This window comes from Hippocampus guttulatus, chromosome 4 (genome assembly GCF_054856545.1).
Source record: "Hippocampus guttulatus isolate MCC_2025c chromosome 4, RoL_Hgut_1.0, whole genome shotgun sequence".
Taxonomy (NCBI): Eukaryota; Metazoa; Chordata; class Actinopteri; order Syngnathiformes; family Syngnathidae; genus Hippocampus; species Hippocampus guttulatus.
In genome coordinates, this window is record NC_141264.1 from 25979598 (window position 1) to 25997706 (window position 18109).

The 18109-nt window shown below is 45.6% G+C and overlaps 2 protein-coding genes across 3 annotated transcripts; one reads left to right on the forward strand and one right to left on the reverse strand.

Moving 5' to 3' along the window:
* Positions 1-3146: 3146 nt before the first annotated feature.
* st8sia2 (ST8 alpha-N-acetyl-neuraminide alpha-2,8-sialyltransferase 2) lies at positions 3147-17609 on the reverse strand. Of its 2 annotated transcripts, XM_086109866.1 has the most exons (6): positions 17371-17609; positions 14676-14723; positions 13262-13399; positions 12653-12910; positions 9684-9977; positions 3147-8644 (listed from the first exon to the last, which is right to left on the reverse strand). In XM_086109866.1, the coding sequence occupies exons 1-6, from the start codon at positions 17478-17480 to the stop codon at positions 8332-8334; spliced, it is 1161 nt and encodes a 386-aa protein (XP_085965992.1). In that variant the 5' UTR covers positions 17481-17609; the 3' UTR covers positions 3147-8331. The 2 variants fall into 2 exon arrangements, with proteins under 2 accessions (XP_085965992.1, XP_085965991.1); XM_086109865.1 differs by lacking the exon at positions 17371-17609 and having other exon boundaries at positions 14676-14893.
* On the forward strand, positions 4042-6380 carry fam174b (family with sequence similarity 174 member B). The gene is made up of 3 exons (XM_086109868.1): positions 4042-4346; positions 4922-5053; positions 5816-6380. The coding sequence occupies exons 1-3, from the start codon at positions 4042-4044 to the stop codon at positions 5817-5819; spliced, it is 441 nt and encodes a 146-aa protein (XP_085965994.1). The 3' UTR covers positions 5820-6380.
* Positions 17610-18109: the final 500 nt, after the last annotated feature.

The window sequence follows — 18109 nt, forward strand, 5'->3', positions numbered from 1 at the left end:
CCCTAAAACCCTCAAAATTGGTGGGGATAAGTGGATATAAATAATCCAGATAGCCTTTTAGCCCTTTTTGGGTGGTCAACAGGGAGTTATCCTGCCATGCATACAATTAACATCAAAATACCGCATGAAAATAATCAAAGTGAAAATGAGGCTGAAACAATGGTGAAACGTTTGCCAGTTATCATGATGGTTTCATTTTGTTAAATAATGCACTTGTGTTGTCAGATAAGAGATTGTTTTCTTTGTTTGTCATTTTGACCTTAATAAATGTATGCCTGTGAATATTCTCGTTCATTCAGGTCTGGACTGTTAACACAGCTGCGTGCTGAGCAATGCGAGCGAACGATAGTGAAGTGAACCATTGTGAAACATTTAGTCGGGTGACTCTGGCCACACATCTACCGACGTACTGCTTCAGTAAAACTGAAACCCTGAATCCGGATTTGAAGCTCTACAAGCCTTTGTTGTCATTTGTTATTGAACCACAAGCCAACATGGCAAGATTGTCAAGGAAGGAGTGGATTGCCACAAAGACTGTGAAAGGTGAAGAATAAATGAGTGATGGCCAAAATGCGGACTTCTCGAGTTTTCTTGGCAACAAGAGACTTTGATGCCATGAAAGTCTTTGGTTTGAACGGAAAGTTACCATTTAGGTCATCGGTAAATGCTGCTTTATGCTATAATAGTTAATGGGCAGGAAAACAATGTCAGCATCTCAACAGACTTCCTTTCATTAGTTCCACCACAGTACAGTATTCGTCAAATCATGGCCATTTGAAGCTAATTTTGTAAGCAAATTCCAATGGTGCCACCCAAACCTTGCTAACTGGCTGTTGAATCAATGCCGCATTTTTTTTTGTCGGGGGCTCTCAGGAGGCTGCGGTATACATTCCGCCCCCGTTGCTAACCAATGAGATGTTTTGACGCCGCAGCGCATGCCCACTGCATGAGGAAGAGTTCTTAAAAATAGTCTTCCGCCTGGCAACAGCACTGGTTCGCCTTTGTGGGCTGTACAAATGTAGTCCCTGTCATCTGAGTGAACACAGTAGCCAGTCAAACCGGTTTGAAGGGGGGAAGTAAGTAAGTCAATGCTCATCGAACATGGGTTTCCGGTATCACTGTAGACACGCACTCAGTGGATATAAAGAGGTCCACGCACCTCTGTCAATTTTTGGGTGGTTTCAAGTTGTGGTGATATATATATTTCTTTTTTAAAAAGAGAGAGACTAAAATTAACAATTTCAAAACTTCAAAAGACCTAAAGTAGACACGCAGTGGATATAAAGAGGTCTACCTACACACCCCTTTTGTAAATTTTTGGGTGATTTCAGGTTGTGGTGATATTAAAAAAAAAATAATAATAAAGAGACAACGATCAACAATTCCAAAACTTTTCCACCATAATTGTGAACTACTCGTACAATTCAGCAAATGTGTTTTTTCAACACAAGGAGTAAAAATAAACGACTGAGATAATGTGATTGCAGAAGTTTGCACACCCTCTTATAACAGGGACTCTCGCTGTGTTCAGAATGAACCACATTCTTGTTCTATTATGCTTTTTCTTACTTTTTTTTTTTGGACCAATAGCAATGAAGTGACTTATATTGGAATGTACAGTACCGGTACTCATAATTCCCTCCCCGGTTTTAGCTGGAGAAAAACACCCACAACGTTGCTTGCACCATTATCCTTCAAATTAGGTATTGTATTGTGTCATGATGGGCGGTGTTGCGTTTGCGCCAAACACATCTTGAGGTATTATGGCGGAAAAGTTCAAACTTGGTTGGAAAAAGATTTCCAATCATTTATCTTGGTCTCACTTTTAAATAAGAAACACCTGACTGACAGTTGAGCTGCGGTGTGTACACTTTTCATATTCACCTATGGCCTGTATCGGTCCATGAAAGGCATTGTTGTAAAAAATCCTCAAAGTCAAGATGCCCATGTATTTTGTAGCTACACGAGATTACAAATTCACAGCTCCCGTTGCCTTGCAAACACAACACAAATGGGATTACATTAATTGGTTTAAAGTTTCTAAAAACTCCCTACCGTGCATCAGGTAACAATGCAGGTTTCATGGTTTCTCGTCACACTTTACCTGCCATGCCAAATGTTCATTTGCAACCTGACAGAATACAATTCACACCTGTCATCTCATTTCAGTCAAACAACAGAAATATCTCACCTCTTAACCGATAATTAATATTCAAACCTCCTGTAATTACGGGATGGTTGTCGGATTACGTAACACAAGGAAGTTTATTGAATTAGTTCAAACGATCTTTCAAAACCGATTTGAATGGTGAAACGTCATCAAGGAACTGTGTGCACAAAGGTCAACACTGTTCGATCGCTAGCTCCTCCTTCGGCAAAGGTTACTTCCTATTACAGCAAACGACCTCCAAAGAGAATCGTGGTGTGAGGTTGCGCGGGGGGTTAACGTGCACATTAGGCAGCAATTTGTCCGTTTGAGAATAGATACCTTTCGAAAATAGTGCGAGAGAATCTTTAACCACAAGAAGGACGCTTCGATGGAAAGGCACCGATCAGATTGTAGGGGGGAGGGGATGATATCTGCAGTTGTTTTGTACTGCCATCTGGCGGACTCCTAAAACACAACACATACGAATAATAGCGAGAGTACCAAGCCACTAAAGACTAAAGTGACATCTAGTAAAAAAAAAAAAAAACGTTTCTCGTTAGGACAAGAATGTTTCTAATCCAAACGAGAAACGTTGTCGTCCTGACGAGAAACTTTCTTGTTCGACGGGAAACTATTATCCTCATTTTATCATATTTTAATTGGTTGATGACACTATTTGTTCTAGTCCCTGTTTCGAGGGAAGGGTGTAAATCGTCCTCCGCTGCCATTGTCTCACTGCACTGGAAGCGAGTTCACGCAGGAAAATAAGATGGCGCTATTTGGACGAGGCACACATTTCTCTCTTCTCCCCATGTCACTTTCGAGACTCCGTACAATAGCCTCCAGTCCGCTATGGCTCATGGGTCCTGAGTTTTACATGTATCCTACATGACAAAAATATATATAATAAAAGTCATAATATATTGTTAAATGACACTGACTCTGGTCTTCATAAGGACAATAACTTTTGTTACAGCTTTTGGGACGCGTCTTGATAAACTGTGTAAGAAAACCTTTATTAGTCTCGCAATGGAGAAATTCACAATTCACAGCAGCAAAATTATGAAAGGATGATGTAGAAAGGTGGATGTGCATAATATTTTCTAGACACAGTATCCTGCTTATTGATTTCATGAGGTGCTTTTGTCACATAAGCAGTAAAGTTTTCAATAATTTACAGTTAACCAATTGTAACATATCATTTAAAAGGACCACGAAGCTCTCGTTCTGACGCTAACGTTGAACCAGTGGCGGATATGGCAATTCCGAGAATATCCTGTTATATATAATTTTTCCAAATGAAAACATTGACTTAAAACAAATAATGTATGTATGTTCTTCCATCTATACCATGGAGAACAATTTAATGCACTGACACAAGATGACATAGACTACATAATTAACTTTTTTGTTTGGTGGTGTGCCGTGAGATTTTTTTGAGGGGGGCATGAGTGACAGAAATGGTTGCATTGAATCTTTCGTTCCGACGTTGACGTTAAAGCAGTGACGTCAGTCGTGGATGATGGCAATTCCGAGTCTCTCTTGAAGGAGTCACCGAACTGCTACGTCACACATTTGGAACAAGAGGGCCGGTCTATTGAGCGTTTCCGGAGGAGGTGGATAATCCCAATCTCCTAATTCGACCACAAAGGTATTGCCTCCGACCCGGCACAAGGCAACCAGCGACCGCTTCTCAGGATCAAATGCAAGTTAATATTTAAATGATTGGAAATCTGGATTCTAGCCGAGATGTTTTTTTATGTCCCTAGGTGTCTTCATTGTGTAAAATAGGGGGCGGGGGGGACGTCAATCCAAATAATGTGACAGCTGTCGTTGCGTACGTGACGTTTTTTTTGTGGAAGGAACTACCATTTGTTTAGCGTTTCGACTCAATGGCGACCTTTTATTTCGCCCTTACTTTGATCGTGGCGACGTTTTGGAGGGCCGACGGCGAGCCCCGAAGTCTGTCTTTTTCTCCCGTCTCGCCGACGAACGCGACGTCGGCAGCCTCGGGATCAGTCAGCAGCTTTCGACACGATGACGGCGGCGGCGGCGGCCACAACAACGGCACACACGCGGGCGTCGGTTCTCCAACCTCGTCCATCATGACGCACCTGCCCACGCTGAAAGTCATCGTCATTCTCACCTGCGTGGTGACCGGCGCTCTCATCACCTGCCTGCTCTTCAAAGTGGTCAGGTAGGGGGGGGGGGGGGGGGGGGTGTCACTTTGGGTCGACTGGGACAGATTTCGCCAAGGTTTACCAACTTTCTTTCTCGAGCATATTTCATACACACAAGGCAACTCAATGTGCTTCACACGTCTAAAAGCACGACATCTAAAAAACAGTTCACCACATTTAAAAGGCAAAGTGGACACATTTTAAAGGCATGAATAAACAAAACAAAGGCAAAGCAAAGACATTAAAAGCGGCTTTCAAATATGTGTAGTTCATTTGGCTTTCTCCGCATAGTTTTAATCCTAACAAGCACAAAGTAATTTAAGAGAAGCTTTATAAAGAATGATTTGTTTGACACCTGGCACTGAAGAGTTTTGTTTGTGTCAGGCCTCATTTGGCTCAATTGGGAGCATGTGATGTTTGGGAATTGCAGGGCAAGGACCATCAAAGGTGTCTTCCTTAGCTTCGATGTAAGAAAACTTTTCAGGGCGGGGATCAAATCATGATTTCATTTGCCGTCAGTCAAAAATGTTAAACCATTTAAAATAGTCTTCAACGCGGTGATCGTGACTCGTTTTTTTTTTTTTTTGGACAGATCTGGGAGAAGAATCAGGAAAACCCGAAAGTATGATATCATCACGACCCCCGCTGAGCGAGTTGAGATGGCCCCCCTCAATGACGAAAATGACGAGGAGGACGACTCCACTTTGTTTGACGTCAATTACAGGTTTGCCCTTGAAAATGGAACTCTGAAGTTTCGTGACATCAGGCCACGGGCCATCCGTTGAAAAAGCCACTTTTCTCTTTGCGTACAGCTCGGAGTACGATCTTGCGTATATTAAATATGGGCAGTGGGAGGGGGGACACCCTGAGCCGGTTGCCAGCGGGCCACTCGTAGACGAACGACCATCCGCACTCACACTCGCACCACGCGACCGTTTCGAGTGCCCCATTAACCTGCCATGCACATTTTGGGAACGCGGGAGGAAAGCGGAGTACCCGGAGAAAACCCGCTCAGGCACCGGGGAGAACATGCAAACGCCACACAGAGTCTGGCCCAACAAATGATTGGGCCCAACTTCCGCACCAGAGACGGAAGTTGCTTCTCACCTAACTTTGGAAGAAGAGCAGCTTTGAGCCTTGATACTTCGAAGTCCGGCGCCAAGTCGCCTTATTTTGACAAGTCAGACCGCGACCTCGTTCGCCTTTTTGTGCTCCAAAAAGTGCCCTTCATGGACTGTTTTGAAGCAAACGGAGAAAAGTGACGCTCTCTTAGGTCCGCGCTGACAAACTACGCTTGTAAAACAAAAGAAAAAAAAAAAAAAGCCGCGGAGATCCGACGGTGACGACATGCTTCCCCCTTCCGTCCTATTGTTCCTTCACGTCCGAGCGCTTCCCCAAGGGAAGATCCGGCGTCCTGTTTGGCCGCCCTTCCTGCACTTTGCTTTTCGCGGCGCCTCCTTTGAGATCCTTTTCTGCTTTCTTGCAGGTGAGTTCGCCAGGCCTTGACGTTTCCATCACCTCGTTTGCTCCCTCACGTCCGCGGTCCAGAGCCGCGTGTCAACGCGCACGGCGCCATCGACACTATTTTGACTCGACTTGCACCCCAAATCTGTCTGCTCAGCCGTCTTTAGTGCACATCAGGGGAAGCCGCTACATTTGTCACGATACGTCTGAACTAATTTGCTGCTAATCTCGCCGTAGTTTACCGATTGGAAGAACACTCTTCTGTAGTTGGCTCGTTTTGCCTTTTTTTGTTTGTTTGTTTGTTTTTTGTGGCAGACTGTAGAGCACTTCCACAATTGACATCCTTTTTCATCAACGGATTGGGGAAGATTTTACCTAACAATTCAGGCCGTAAAGTTTACTTTAATATGTTATATTGTGACCCTTTGAGCATAAGTGCCCAAGTAATTTTTAACTTCCTGTCACAATCTCAATTTAAAAGATGACCAGTGTGCTTTCAAAGATTTTTGTTTTCTTCATGTCTATGTAGATTTTTCAGTTATTCCATTCCTAGTAATAATGTGATGATCTAGAATCGAGGCAACTGAGTTATTGTGTGTTTAGTTTTTTTGGGGGGGGGGGGGTTTCAAAGTTCCAATACAATTTAGGCCACAATGCGACGACACAAGCGATCCGTTTTCTTAATCTGCATACAGACAGAGTTCAAATTAAAGGAAAGGCTTCGAAACATGACAATGCGCTTCAAATACGATATTTGCTTCGCTTCAGTGAATGTTTCCCCAAATTATTTCTCTAAATAATATCAATGGACTACCCCCCCCCAAAAAAAAATCTAAGCAATGTGAAACACAGCTTCTTTTCTGAAATAATATAAAGTGCAAAGATTCGAAATAAGAAAGCACCACTCCGACAAGATCATTTGAATAAGGGACCTTAGGTTGTCTATTATTCGCATTCGTGCAAAAAAGTTCGATTCCTCGTACATTCGTTCCAACCATTACAGTGAAGAGGAAGACCTGCTGCTGTTCTTGACCATCTTTTTACTGCCGAGTTAACGACGAGGGGCAAAGCCAGTGCAAACGCGGGCTCTGTGGACAGCTGCGACACACCCCGACTTTGTATCTCACGGAAGCTCAATGAAAATACTCAATTCTGCCCTTTCTTCAATCGGGTCCCCCGGGTGACGCAGCACATTTGTGAAAGGAGGCCTCCGTTTTGAAAAGTTCACCGTTTAGTCAGAGATGGCAGTGGAAAGGACCGCTTGCAAGATTTCCATTCTGCGTTTAGTGCTGCCATCTGGTGGCAAACTGTAAACTGCAGGAGAAATATGGTTGGAAACTCGTCACTTCAATGTCTGCATCGCTCATCTTCTCCACCCTTGGTTCTGAAGACGGCGGTGCCTTGAGATTCGGGTGACCTGACTGACGTGTTTGGATTCACCGGATGCAATGAGTTTCTTGTCATTTTACACACACACACAGGTATGAACCTCTTCGCAGTGTGAACATGCCATTTCCTTCAAAGTTACTTCTCGCCCAAAAAAGACATTTTTTTTTAACATTCCGTTTAATTATAATACAGTATGTTTTTAAGAAGGTCTGTATTTTAGAGTGCTAATTGTTTTTAAAAAATGGGTCGGGGTGGGGGATTGGGTAAATCACATTCCATTCATTTAAATGGGGGCAGATATGACCGATGAATATTTTGAGGTGCGCAAACAAGAATTTAAACTCTTATCTCAAGGCACTGTTTCGCGGGCTGCTTGCTTCACGACAGTCCCGACATACGAGACAATGAAGCAAGTGCAGCCGCGTAAGACAACGCGTTCACGAGGCACAAGATGCGCTCGGTTACCCTGTACTTACGGTTTTCGTTTGATTGTTTCATATTTATGACGCGGGGAATGTTTTTACACAAATAATTGCCGCAGTTATGACTCGTGCTACAATCCGTTTCCACATTTGTGTTATTTCGCCACCGGAGAAATCGGAACAGTGTCGTAAATCAAGGACCGCCTGGACTTCTGTGCAAGGAGTTGAGTGAGTCTCACTAGTGGTACGCGGGCTCCCTCTAGCGGGGAGAGGAAAAAACATCACAGCTCAAGGGCAGTCCGGTTGTAATTATAATCTTTAAGAACTGCATATTTATAAAGACGCTTTTAGGTATAATTTTGATTGAACTTGTGTATTTTAGTTAAAGAATTACTTTTCCTATATTTGACCGGAGCTCATTTTGCATAATGTTTCTGTGGCTTATAATATTTGACTTTTTAGGAATTGAACCGGCCTCATTTTTGATGACAAGGGAGGCGATTGAATGCTGGTCAAGGTGGTGCTCCTCCTTTTTTTTTTTTTTTGAGAAGCATCGCGTGTTGGGATGCGTCTTCTTATATCCTTGTTCTATTGTCCCAGACAAAACGTCTATGTCAATTTAACTTCAAATAAGTTGTATACACACATATTTAAAAAAACTAAAAATAAAAAGGCGCTGCCGTGAGAGAAGCCTACACGGTCAGACCAGAAAGTATTTTTCCGTTAGCTAGTCGCTTCTGCTCTCCTTCGGCAACTCTGGCTCCGCGTGGCAACTGCCAGTGTGAAGCCGCAGCGCCCCCTGGTGGTGCAAAGCCCTCAGCGTTCTAAACTCCAGCGGCATGCTGTGCGGGCTGGAGCTGGAGGTGTACTCGTATTTGAGAGTGTCGTAGTAGTGGTACTTGACCGCTTTGCCCGCCGCGTCGTGTGAGAAGGGCCAGAAGCCGTAGAGGTGGATCTCCTCGCAGAAGCGCGTCGCCATGGTGTACATGAGGAGCCCTGTGGTCGGACGCTTGATGTGGACCTTGTTGGTCAGCCAGTAGCTAGAAATAAAGACAGCAGGTTATTAACTGCACCAACTAAGCTCACCGTTTTGTTTGTTTGTTTTTTTCAATTAGCCGACACAGAGCATCTCAAAATCTGAACGCCATGAACGCAGACGGTCCCCTCCAAAAGTATTGGAACGGCCAGGTGTTTTCGGTGTATGCTGAAGGCATTTGGTTTTCTGGTCAAAAGATGAACATGACACGAGACTTGAGAATTCAATTTCAGAGCATTTCTATCCAGATGTGTTGCGCAACAGAGGACAGAGGACCTTTTGTTTGAAGCCGCCCACTTTTCAAGTGAGGAAAAGTCCTGCAGCAGACATGATAAAATGAACTTCAAGTCAATAATAGTTCATATTTGCTGGCAAAAATAAGCCTTGCTTGCAATAACTTCAGAGATGAGTCCAAAAGTTCCGGAACAAAGTTTTATGTACCGTACCCATGACACCAAAATGAAGCGCTAGCAAAGTTCCGTAAAAGTTGTAACGTTGTCGATAGGCTATTTCTGTTTGCGCCATTTTTGCTTGCTGGCGTGCCGTGAGATTTATGAGGATTTATTTGCAGAAGCTAAAAATGCCTTTAAAAAATGTACAGTGTCTTCTTGGTCTCTTTTTTTTTTTTTTTTTTTTGACAATTCAAAGTCCCTGTAAAGTGAAACAAAACATGATGGTCAGTCAACACACGCGGGTGTCATTTTTTTCCCAATTATTGACCAAAGCGTGGTTTGTTCTCTTTTTAACGATGCGACGTTGACGGCTGAACAAACATTCTCGGGAGTCTCCTGAAAATTGACCATTTGGGAGGCGATGCCAACCATATGCTAGCTGCACCGTGTTGATGTTTTATGATCCTATTTGGTTTAATCAAGCTCGCCCGGGTTCAGCGAAATACATTTTGGAAGAAAAAAAAGAAATCGCCAAAATCGGAACGCCGCATGCTATCGTTTTCCTCGGGTGATCAAAATTCCAAAACAAGTTCTCGGGCAGCAGCTTGCCGTCCGCCGCCCCCGCTTGTTTCGTGATGAGTAGCGCCTTACCCTCTGACGGCATGCAGCAGGCGCAGCGAGGGGAAGGCGGTGCGCACGTCGGCCGCGTGCCGCAGGATGAGGCGCAGGGCCCACTCCACGCGCTCTTCCCCGCCTTTGGCCATGAAGGCCGGGATCCACAGCACGCTGCCGCTCAGGCTCCCCAGGCGCCGCGCGAAGCGCCGCCGCCACTCGTCGTCCACCAGATCCCGGAAAGCTCGCTGCACCACCGAAGGGTTCATGGTCACCAAGTCGGTGCGACGGCCCACGTCGTCGGCGTATTCCTCCACCGGTGCCAGGTTGCACCTTCAAACGAAGCAAAGCAAAGTCGAGATGGATAAGCGTACTCGCTTCCTCCACTGTCCTCATTCGGCCGCGTGATCGCCAAGCAGCTCGCTCCGGTGCGTGGCGGAGGGCCATTCTGACTGAAGTTCACAGTGTGAAGTCAAATAAACGTTTGGTTTGTCTCCGATTACTAACACGGAACAAATCTATGAAAGACTAGTTTTGAAATCGGGGACGAGTAATCAGGTTAAATTCGTTTTCGAAAGTTAAATTGATTTTAAAAGAAATTCTTGCTCCATCTCAACATTTTTTTTTCAAGTGAAGACCATTTGCATTGTTGGTATTGAGCAAGCAACATGACGTTGATGCCCATCATTTGCTTTGGCGGGGCCACATAGAGGGATGTGGCGGGCCGGATCTGGCCCCCGGGCCTCGAGTTTGACACCCGCGCTCTACACGCTCAGCCGACACGGATCCGGCCGCCTGACGCGCACGCCGAGCCGAGACAATTCTCCGGCCGGCTCGAGAAAAACCTCCTCCTCTTTTGTTTGCTCCCAGCCAAGCCAACCGTCATTATTATGCCCGGCGTGTCGGCGAGTCGTGACCTTGACTCATCAGCATGCCGGAGACAAGAGCAAAGACGGCGTACAGTGGACGGAGACGAAAAGAAATCAAGGAAAAGCAAAAAGCTAATCAAAAGGTCGCGGCCCTCCTCCGGCATGCCATCCGTCAGCTGGTCGGGAGCGCTGACGTCCCGCCGTCTTCACGCCAGGTGTTGCCCGTGCTGTCACCTTGAGTGGGGGTGGGCCCGGAATAGCAAGCGGGACACTTGTTGTTGGCGTCTGCCATCGCATGAGCACCGCAGACAGATTTATGGCCCTCCATTGACGGGGGGGGGGGGAATGGCGCAATCTGCCACCCCCCCCCCCCGGTGAAAGCCAAGCCGTAATCCGAGGCGGCTGACGGATTCACGTACACACGCAAGTCGCAAGTAAAATGAGAACGGGACCCCCTAGAGTGCCTGGCTTCATCTGGGGCGCGCGCCAAAAAAAAAAAAGCCAATCTTACATATAACTGTGCTGTTAATTGCGCCCTGTCTGATTATGGTGGCTTTGAGAAAAAAAAAAAAAAAGAAGCTTCAGCAGCCTCTTTCAAAGTTCCCGAGGAGAAACCACTCCAAATCTGAATTAAAGCGAGACGGGCTTCACTTCCCAACGCCAATTCAATTCGGAGGAGACAAAGCGAAAGCCAATTTGCTTTTCCATTTTCATTACGGCCCACTTTAACTTGCGCGTGGCCTCACAAGCGAGCCCGAGTGGAAACGTCCGCGCTTGACGCCAATGCGGCGGAACCTCCGATGTCAAACAAACACTCCAAAAGTTCTTCAACTTGGAGTCCAAACAAAGTTTGCTGCAAAGTAATTGGCCTCTAAAGCAGCCGAGGATGCATGCGGCCCGAAGCCAGAACTCTGAGGGGCCCAATTTCTTTTTCTCCAATAATTCTTCAAAAAGCACGTTGAAACATTCATTATACACAAAAATAGGGGGGAAATGGAGGGGGGGGGGGTCCCTGGGATGGGGGTGGGGGAGAAAAAAAATCTCAAATAGGAACAAAAAGGTATTTAAAAAAATCGAAAATAATCTGCAATATGCAAATCTGGTGGTGTCAAACTGTGCCAATGCGTGGGTTTGAGTGTAGTTTTAAGTTTCAATATCACCAATCACCACTAGATGGCAGACATGTCGTCAGTGCGCTTCTGAAATGGCACTCTAAAGTGACTAGGCCCTTTTTTTTTCTTGCACTTGGAATGATCTGCAGGACAATCATAGTAGTAACTCCGTAATACTACAGTTTGGTGTGAGTTGATTTTGTGGGGGAAGAAAAAGCACAAAACGAGTTCTTGCAGTAGTTTTCTGCCATCCTTGAATGGTCATTTTTATGCGAGTCAAAAAGTAATAAATAAATAAATATCAAGATGCGGTGAATTTTGAATACTCCCAAACAGCAGTCAATCTGAGTGCTTTTTGCTAAAAAAAAAAAAAAAAAAAAGCCACAAAAGTAAGGGCGGCCCGCTAGTCCAGTGGTTAGCACGTCGGCTTCACAGTGCAGAGGTACCGGGTTCGATTCCAGCTCCGGCCTCCCTGTGTGGAGTTTGCATGTTCTCCCCGGGCCTGCGTGGCTTTTCTCCGGGTGCTCCGGTTTCCTCCCACATTCCAAAAACATGCATGGCAGGTTGATTGGAAGCTCTAAACTGTCCCTAGGTGTAAGTGTGGGCGTGGATGGTTGTTTGTCTCTGTGTGCCCTGCGATTGGCTGGCAACCGATTCAGGGTGTCCCCCGCCCACTGCCCGTAGACCGCTGGGATAGGCTCCGGCACCCCCCGCGACCCTAGTGAGGATCAAGCGGTTCGGAAAATGGATGGATGGAAGCCACAAAAGTCGACAAGAACATCTGAAATATATTTGAGCCGAGTAATTCTGAACACAGAGGGTGTGCACACTTGTGCAACCGCATGATCTCAGTTGTTGTTTTTTAACTGTTGAGATTGTCATTGTGCGCCTTGTCCTTGACGTGCTCCTGCTGCAACACTAATTTCTCCTTGAGGAACAATAACGAGTTTTGGATTGTGAACTTACTGGTGACGGTTGAACTAAAACGCCACTGATGGCGCCAAGGTGGCCCGAGCTGAAGCGATACCTGATGACAAAGTCGTGGGAGTCGATCTGGGAGCCGCAGCTGCTGTTGAGCAGGATCCCCGAGTTGCCGACGATGGCGCACAGCCGGTAGTGGCGGTTCTTCAGGGGCGACACGCTTGGCAGAAGGCGGTGGAGATTCTCTGAGATGTTGGTGGTGCTGTGGCGGTCAAAAACGTAGTGGACCACGTCTCCGGGTCTCAGCGAGCCCTTCAGGATGGAGATGTCTCGCTCAGGGTCCAGAAATCTTAGCACGTTCTTCCTGCGGGAGGGCGGGAAAAAAAAAGGACAAATGCCTCAAAACGATACCAGTCGTCGCGTGGTGGATTTTTATTTTTTTTTTTGGGGGGGGGGGGGCAGGGGCTTATTTTATTAGCAATGATTTGACTTCCATCTGTGAGATGGCAGCAGAGAAGTTCACAACTCCACTTCTGATTCCAATTTGACGTTTGGGTGCTTGAATGGATGAACGGCAATTCCGTTCATTTCAGTGAGGAAAGATGATTCGAGATATGTGTGATTCGAGTTTGGCCAACGAACATACGAAACTCAAGTCAAGGTACCACCGTACGGCGCAAAGAAAATAAAGCGAAAGTGACACTGAGGAGGCTACCTGATGAGTTTGGAGAGGGTCTTGTTGAAGGTCCAGCCAGACGACGTCAGCTTGCCGCTGCTGCCGTCGCCTGGCTCGAGGTGATTTATCGCAGCCGGTCTCGGCAATGACGTGCTTCCAACGCGTCTGGATGTCTTTCTGCATGCAAACACAAGGCCACATTTGTTGCTTTTTTTCTTTTTTTTGGAAACTTGAGCACAGCCTGACCTTTTGGGATTGCAAATGGTAAAAATACCAGAAACTAATTAGAAATGACACCGCTGGTCGCTGTCACTCCTGCATGATTTGGTTTGCTCAATTCCATGACTCACACACTTTATGAAAAGAAGCGAGTCAGAATGAGACTTAAATGTCTGGATCCGTGCTGGTTCGAGAGCGGCCCCACACTGCTCATAACTGCTTGGAAACCACAAATTAAGAGTACAGTATCCGCATATCCCCGAGTTAAAAAATAATAAAACCTCAATAGGAAAGTAGTCATTGTTGATTGCATTTTTTTTTAAATCAAATAATCTCTGGGCAATTTATTTATTATTATATACAAGTGTTTGGGCAACAAAGATTATTTGATATTTTGTCTTTAAACGAAAATACAAGCAATTACAAACCTCTTTTTTCTGCGTGGTTAGGTTGAGGGTAATTAATTCATTTTCTGTAGCGTGGCACCTTGACTTACAAGCACTCCAACCTACAAGTTTTCGATTTATGAACCATTGCCCGCTTCAAGGTGTTTTTTGCCCCTACCGTGAAGTTTACTGTAAAACGAAGCATTAGCTTCATGCTAAATACAATGGAAAACACCTGAGACGGGCTAACAAACCTAGCATCAACGTTTGGTTTGTTTGGTACAAGTAAGGCTCAGATATGATAGATGCATTTCGTTATCCCGTGGTTTATTCCTCTTTATCCTCGTTTGCAAGTCAGCATTAAAAAAAGAAAAAGAACGGCCGCACACTCACGGTTTGCCACCTATTCGCCTGCCGGTAGTTTTTTGTTGTTGTTGTTTTTTTTTTTAATTTATCGCATTTTTTCCAGGATCTTTTGTTTTTTAATACACTTATAAAAGCCTCATTTATATGTGTTTTTGCTCTTCAAAGTTGCTCAATGCCCTGGCATTTGAGTTTTGTAATTTGAGCAACTTGGAAATCACTTCCGGGATCTGCTTGTTAAAGGACGTCTCCTTTAACAAGCAGATCCGGTATGTCACGTGGACGGTGAATTTGGCCTCTTGGCGGACATCGGAGCTGCCTCCTCCAAATCAAGTGTAAGCAGATCCTCAGTGAGAAGCCCTCGCTGGCTATTCGAGGCTGCCAACCGACGATAACATTGCAGCGGCAACCGGATTCCCATCAGCCCGTCGCCTTTCAATCACATCATAAGCAGGTGCGCCTGCGACGATGATGGCGTGACTGACCTGCGTGGTTTCGGGAAGAGCCGCTTCATCTTTGACTGGCTGCTTTTTCTAGAATAAAACAAGCGTTTTGAGTTAATGTCTTGTGCAGCAGCTCCGAGACACAGAAAGAGTCTGTTTGGTTTATTAATAACACAAGTCATGATGGCGTTTGACGAATGCTTTAATAGCATGAATCGCAACTCACGGTAACGATGGCAAGCCGCACCTTGCCTCTTGGGTTATACCATTTTAACTAGACCGGGGGGGGGGGGGATAGTCCCCAAACAGAGTCCAAGTGTTGTCTTTTCAGCAGATATTTTCCAACCTCCCCAAAAAAAACGTTTCTCTTCCACACCTTGCTCCCCCCCCCCACCCCCAACTTCTCTGTTCGAGTCGGATCAAGAGACGTTCAAAGACCACCTCTGATAAACGTAAATTAGTGAGACCTTCAATGACACTTTGATAATCAGTGCAATGCAAAAAAAAAAGCAGAAAAGCAAGCAAAGAATTTGCAAAAAATAAATCCCACGGGAGTGTCTGTGACCCCCACAGCAAAGGAATCATTATTTTAACATCGACGTGAACACAATTCTGAACCAGTCCGGCCTCCCACATTTGGCTGCTAAATAAAGGAATCATCTGCGTGTTGCCACTCCACGCGTCTTCCTTGTAAGAACGAAGCAGGTATTTTTAGAGCAATCCACCACGGGCCCTTTTGCTGCTGTAATGAGGAGACATGTCACCATAATGAAGGCACAGAAATTGAGAGCACTGGCAATGGGGCATAATTGCACGGATGTGCTTTTACGGGGCCACTTCGTTAACAACGCACAAAAACAGACTAATGAGATCCCCTGCGAGAGCTCCAAATATTAAGATGATACAGTAAATGCCCCGCTATTCTGCTGCGAATAGTGGGCATAGTGTTATTAACACCTTCATTTTTTTTATACAGCAAATGCCAGTATTCATAGTTTAAATTGTAAATAAAGCATTAGCCAAATAGCCTCATTGCCGAAAGCATTTTTAACTTACTGTCACGATATCGATAAAAATGAGCAAGGTGCTTGCTTTTTGTTCCCCTGGTCTTGTTCAGCTCCATCTTAAAGGCGCTCTGGCCGGTTAGCCGAGTCGCGCGGAGTTAAAGCGACGCCTCCTGCACTTTTTTTTTTTTACGACCTCCATTGTTGCAATTGTATTAAGCTGCATTCAGCCGACAGTCAAAGTGCTTCTTCTTCATCTTCTGCTTCTCCCGTGACAAATCACAAGCCCAAACCAACCAAAACTGGAAGGGAAATGAGAGCAGCCTAATGACACCTACTGCTAAATTCAGAATTGTTGCATCTGCAAAATCCAAGTGGGCCGCTTCTGGATGTCGGAGTGTGTGTGTGTGTGTGCTTGAGAGAGACTGGGGTGATTTCCACTGCATTGCTTAAAAATTCAGTTCAAGGGTAAAAAAAAAAAAAAGAATGCAAGAGCAGGCTTTTGTTTCCCGAGTTGCCCTCGTTTCTTTCTGCGTGCAAGTGTAGCCCGATTGCACATGCAAGCTGCTGCAAGACAAATACGCGAAGGTGACCCCTTACCCCCCCCCCCACCCCCCTGGGACCCCGGGCCAGGCTGCTCCCATATCAGCTGCACCAGATCATCTACGAACAAACCCTACATATGCAACTTTACATTTCTTCTCGATGCTACGGACCAACAGATGCGGATTTCTTGGGAGGCCGATGCTGATTCTGACATTGGGCAGAATGAAATTCTGATAACGGATTCATCAGACGATGTGTAACAATTTTTGATTTATTTATTTTGATTTATTTATTTGGTAGTAGTATTTGGTCGTGTGCGAGTGCATCGCGCCATGCATGTGGTGTATCTTTTTACATGCATTACGTCATTGCTTCTTCTTATAAATTTAAATAATCATCATGATGATCGCTCGTCTTTCATCGATAACTGCTTCAAACAACAAAGTGAATGGAGGAAAAGTGGTTAAGATGGCATGACTGTCCGTTTTATGTGCTGTGTTGTATTATTTTGTCATCTTATGTGAAGTGTTCTTTTGATGGCGGCGCGGGCACCCGCAGCGGCTCCTCTTGTTGTCTGTTTAAGAGGGAAGACATTTCATCTGTGCTGTATGTTGACAATAAAGTTGTACTTGATATTTGATTTTTTCTCTCTTTTGCGACACTCTTTGTAATAGATGTAACGTGATTAACGCTTTGATCAGTGACAAGCTTCTTGTAAGAGTGACATTCCCAGATGTCATTCACAAGCATCCACATTGTTTTGATACGCAGTGATCTCATCCAAAAGAGACCCAGTGCTGCCATCTGCTGGGAATAGTTAGTGTTTTGTTTTTAAACGTCGTAAAACCAGAGTTGGCCAAGACTTTTCTCTGCCCATTCCCATTAAAAAAAAAAAAAAAGACACCGGTGCCTCTCTTTAATATTCCCGTTGACAACAAGTCAATGGCACTCAAAAGAGTCAAAAGTCATATGTTTGGGGGGGGGGGGGTTGGTGGGGGGACTGGAACAGATTAATCGCATTTCTATTCATTCAAATGGTGATGATTTGCGATACAAACTAACTCATAACGACGCTACTGTATTCTAATACTCATAAATGCTCACTAGCCAATGGAATATCGAGCACACGCGCGCACACACACACACACACACACACACACACAAGGAAAATGTGTGCGTCTACTCACAAGGCTTCTTGTTCTTCTTCGTTTTCCACTTGTGAGATATCATCCACGATGAGAAGAATCACCAGTAGTGTGACAAAGAGGAAGAGCAGCGTGCGTAACGTGGGCGTCATGATCCGAGCTTGCGGGTGCAGGCGGGGGGCCGCCGCAAGTCCGGCAGCAGGCACCCCCCCCCCCACACCTCCCACCCCCTTCACCTTCTTCTCCTTCGCATGTCTCCCTCTGTCCTCTTGTGCGCTGTGTGTGCGTGTGTGTGCGCGTGAGCGTGTCTCTTTGTTGTGATCGACAGACCCCTCCCACACATGCTGCAGTCCAATCTGTACGAGACCCCCACCTCCTCTCGTTCTCGCTCTTGTGTGTGCGCGCGCGCGCGTGTGTGTGTGTGTGTGTGTGTACGCGGATTGTGGTCTCCAGTATAAGTGCTAATTCCCCGGTCCAACTTTCAAAGCGGGCACCTCCAGAGGCGGCGGGGGTGGGGGTGGGGGGGGGTGTTAGTTTGGGAGCTCTGTTTGCGTGCGCGTGTGTGTGGGAGTGGGTGTGTGTGGGTGTGTGTGTTGGGCGGGCGTTGATGATGTGGACCACATGCTGACTTAAAGGCGCAGGCGCTAACTGGAACAAAAAAAAAACAGTTGTTCAGGTGGTCAAGTGCAGTTATTGCTAATGTAATGGAGTACAAAGAGAATAATATCATGTTATGGAGTACAAATACAGCGCATTTGATGCGTTTGGCAGTTGAAGATGG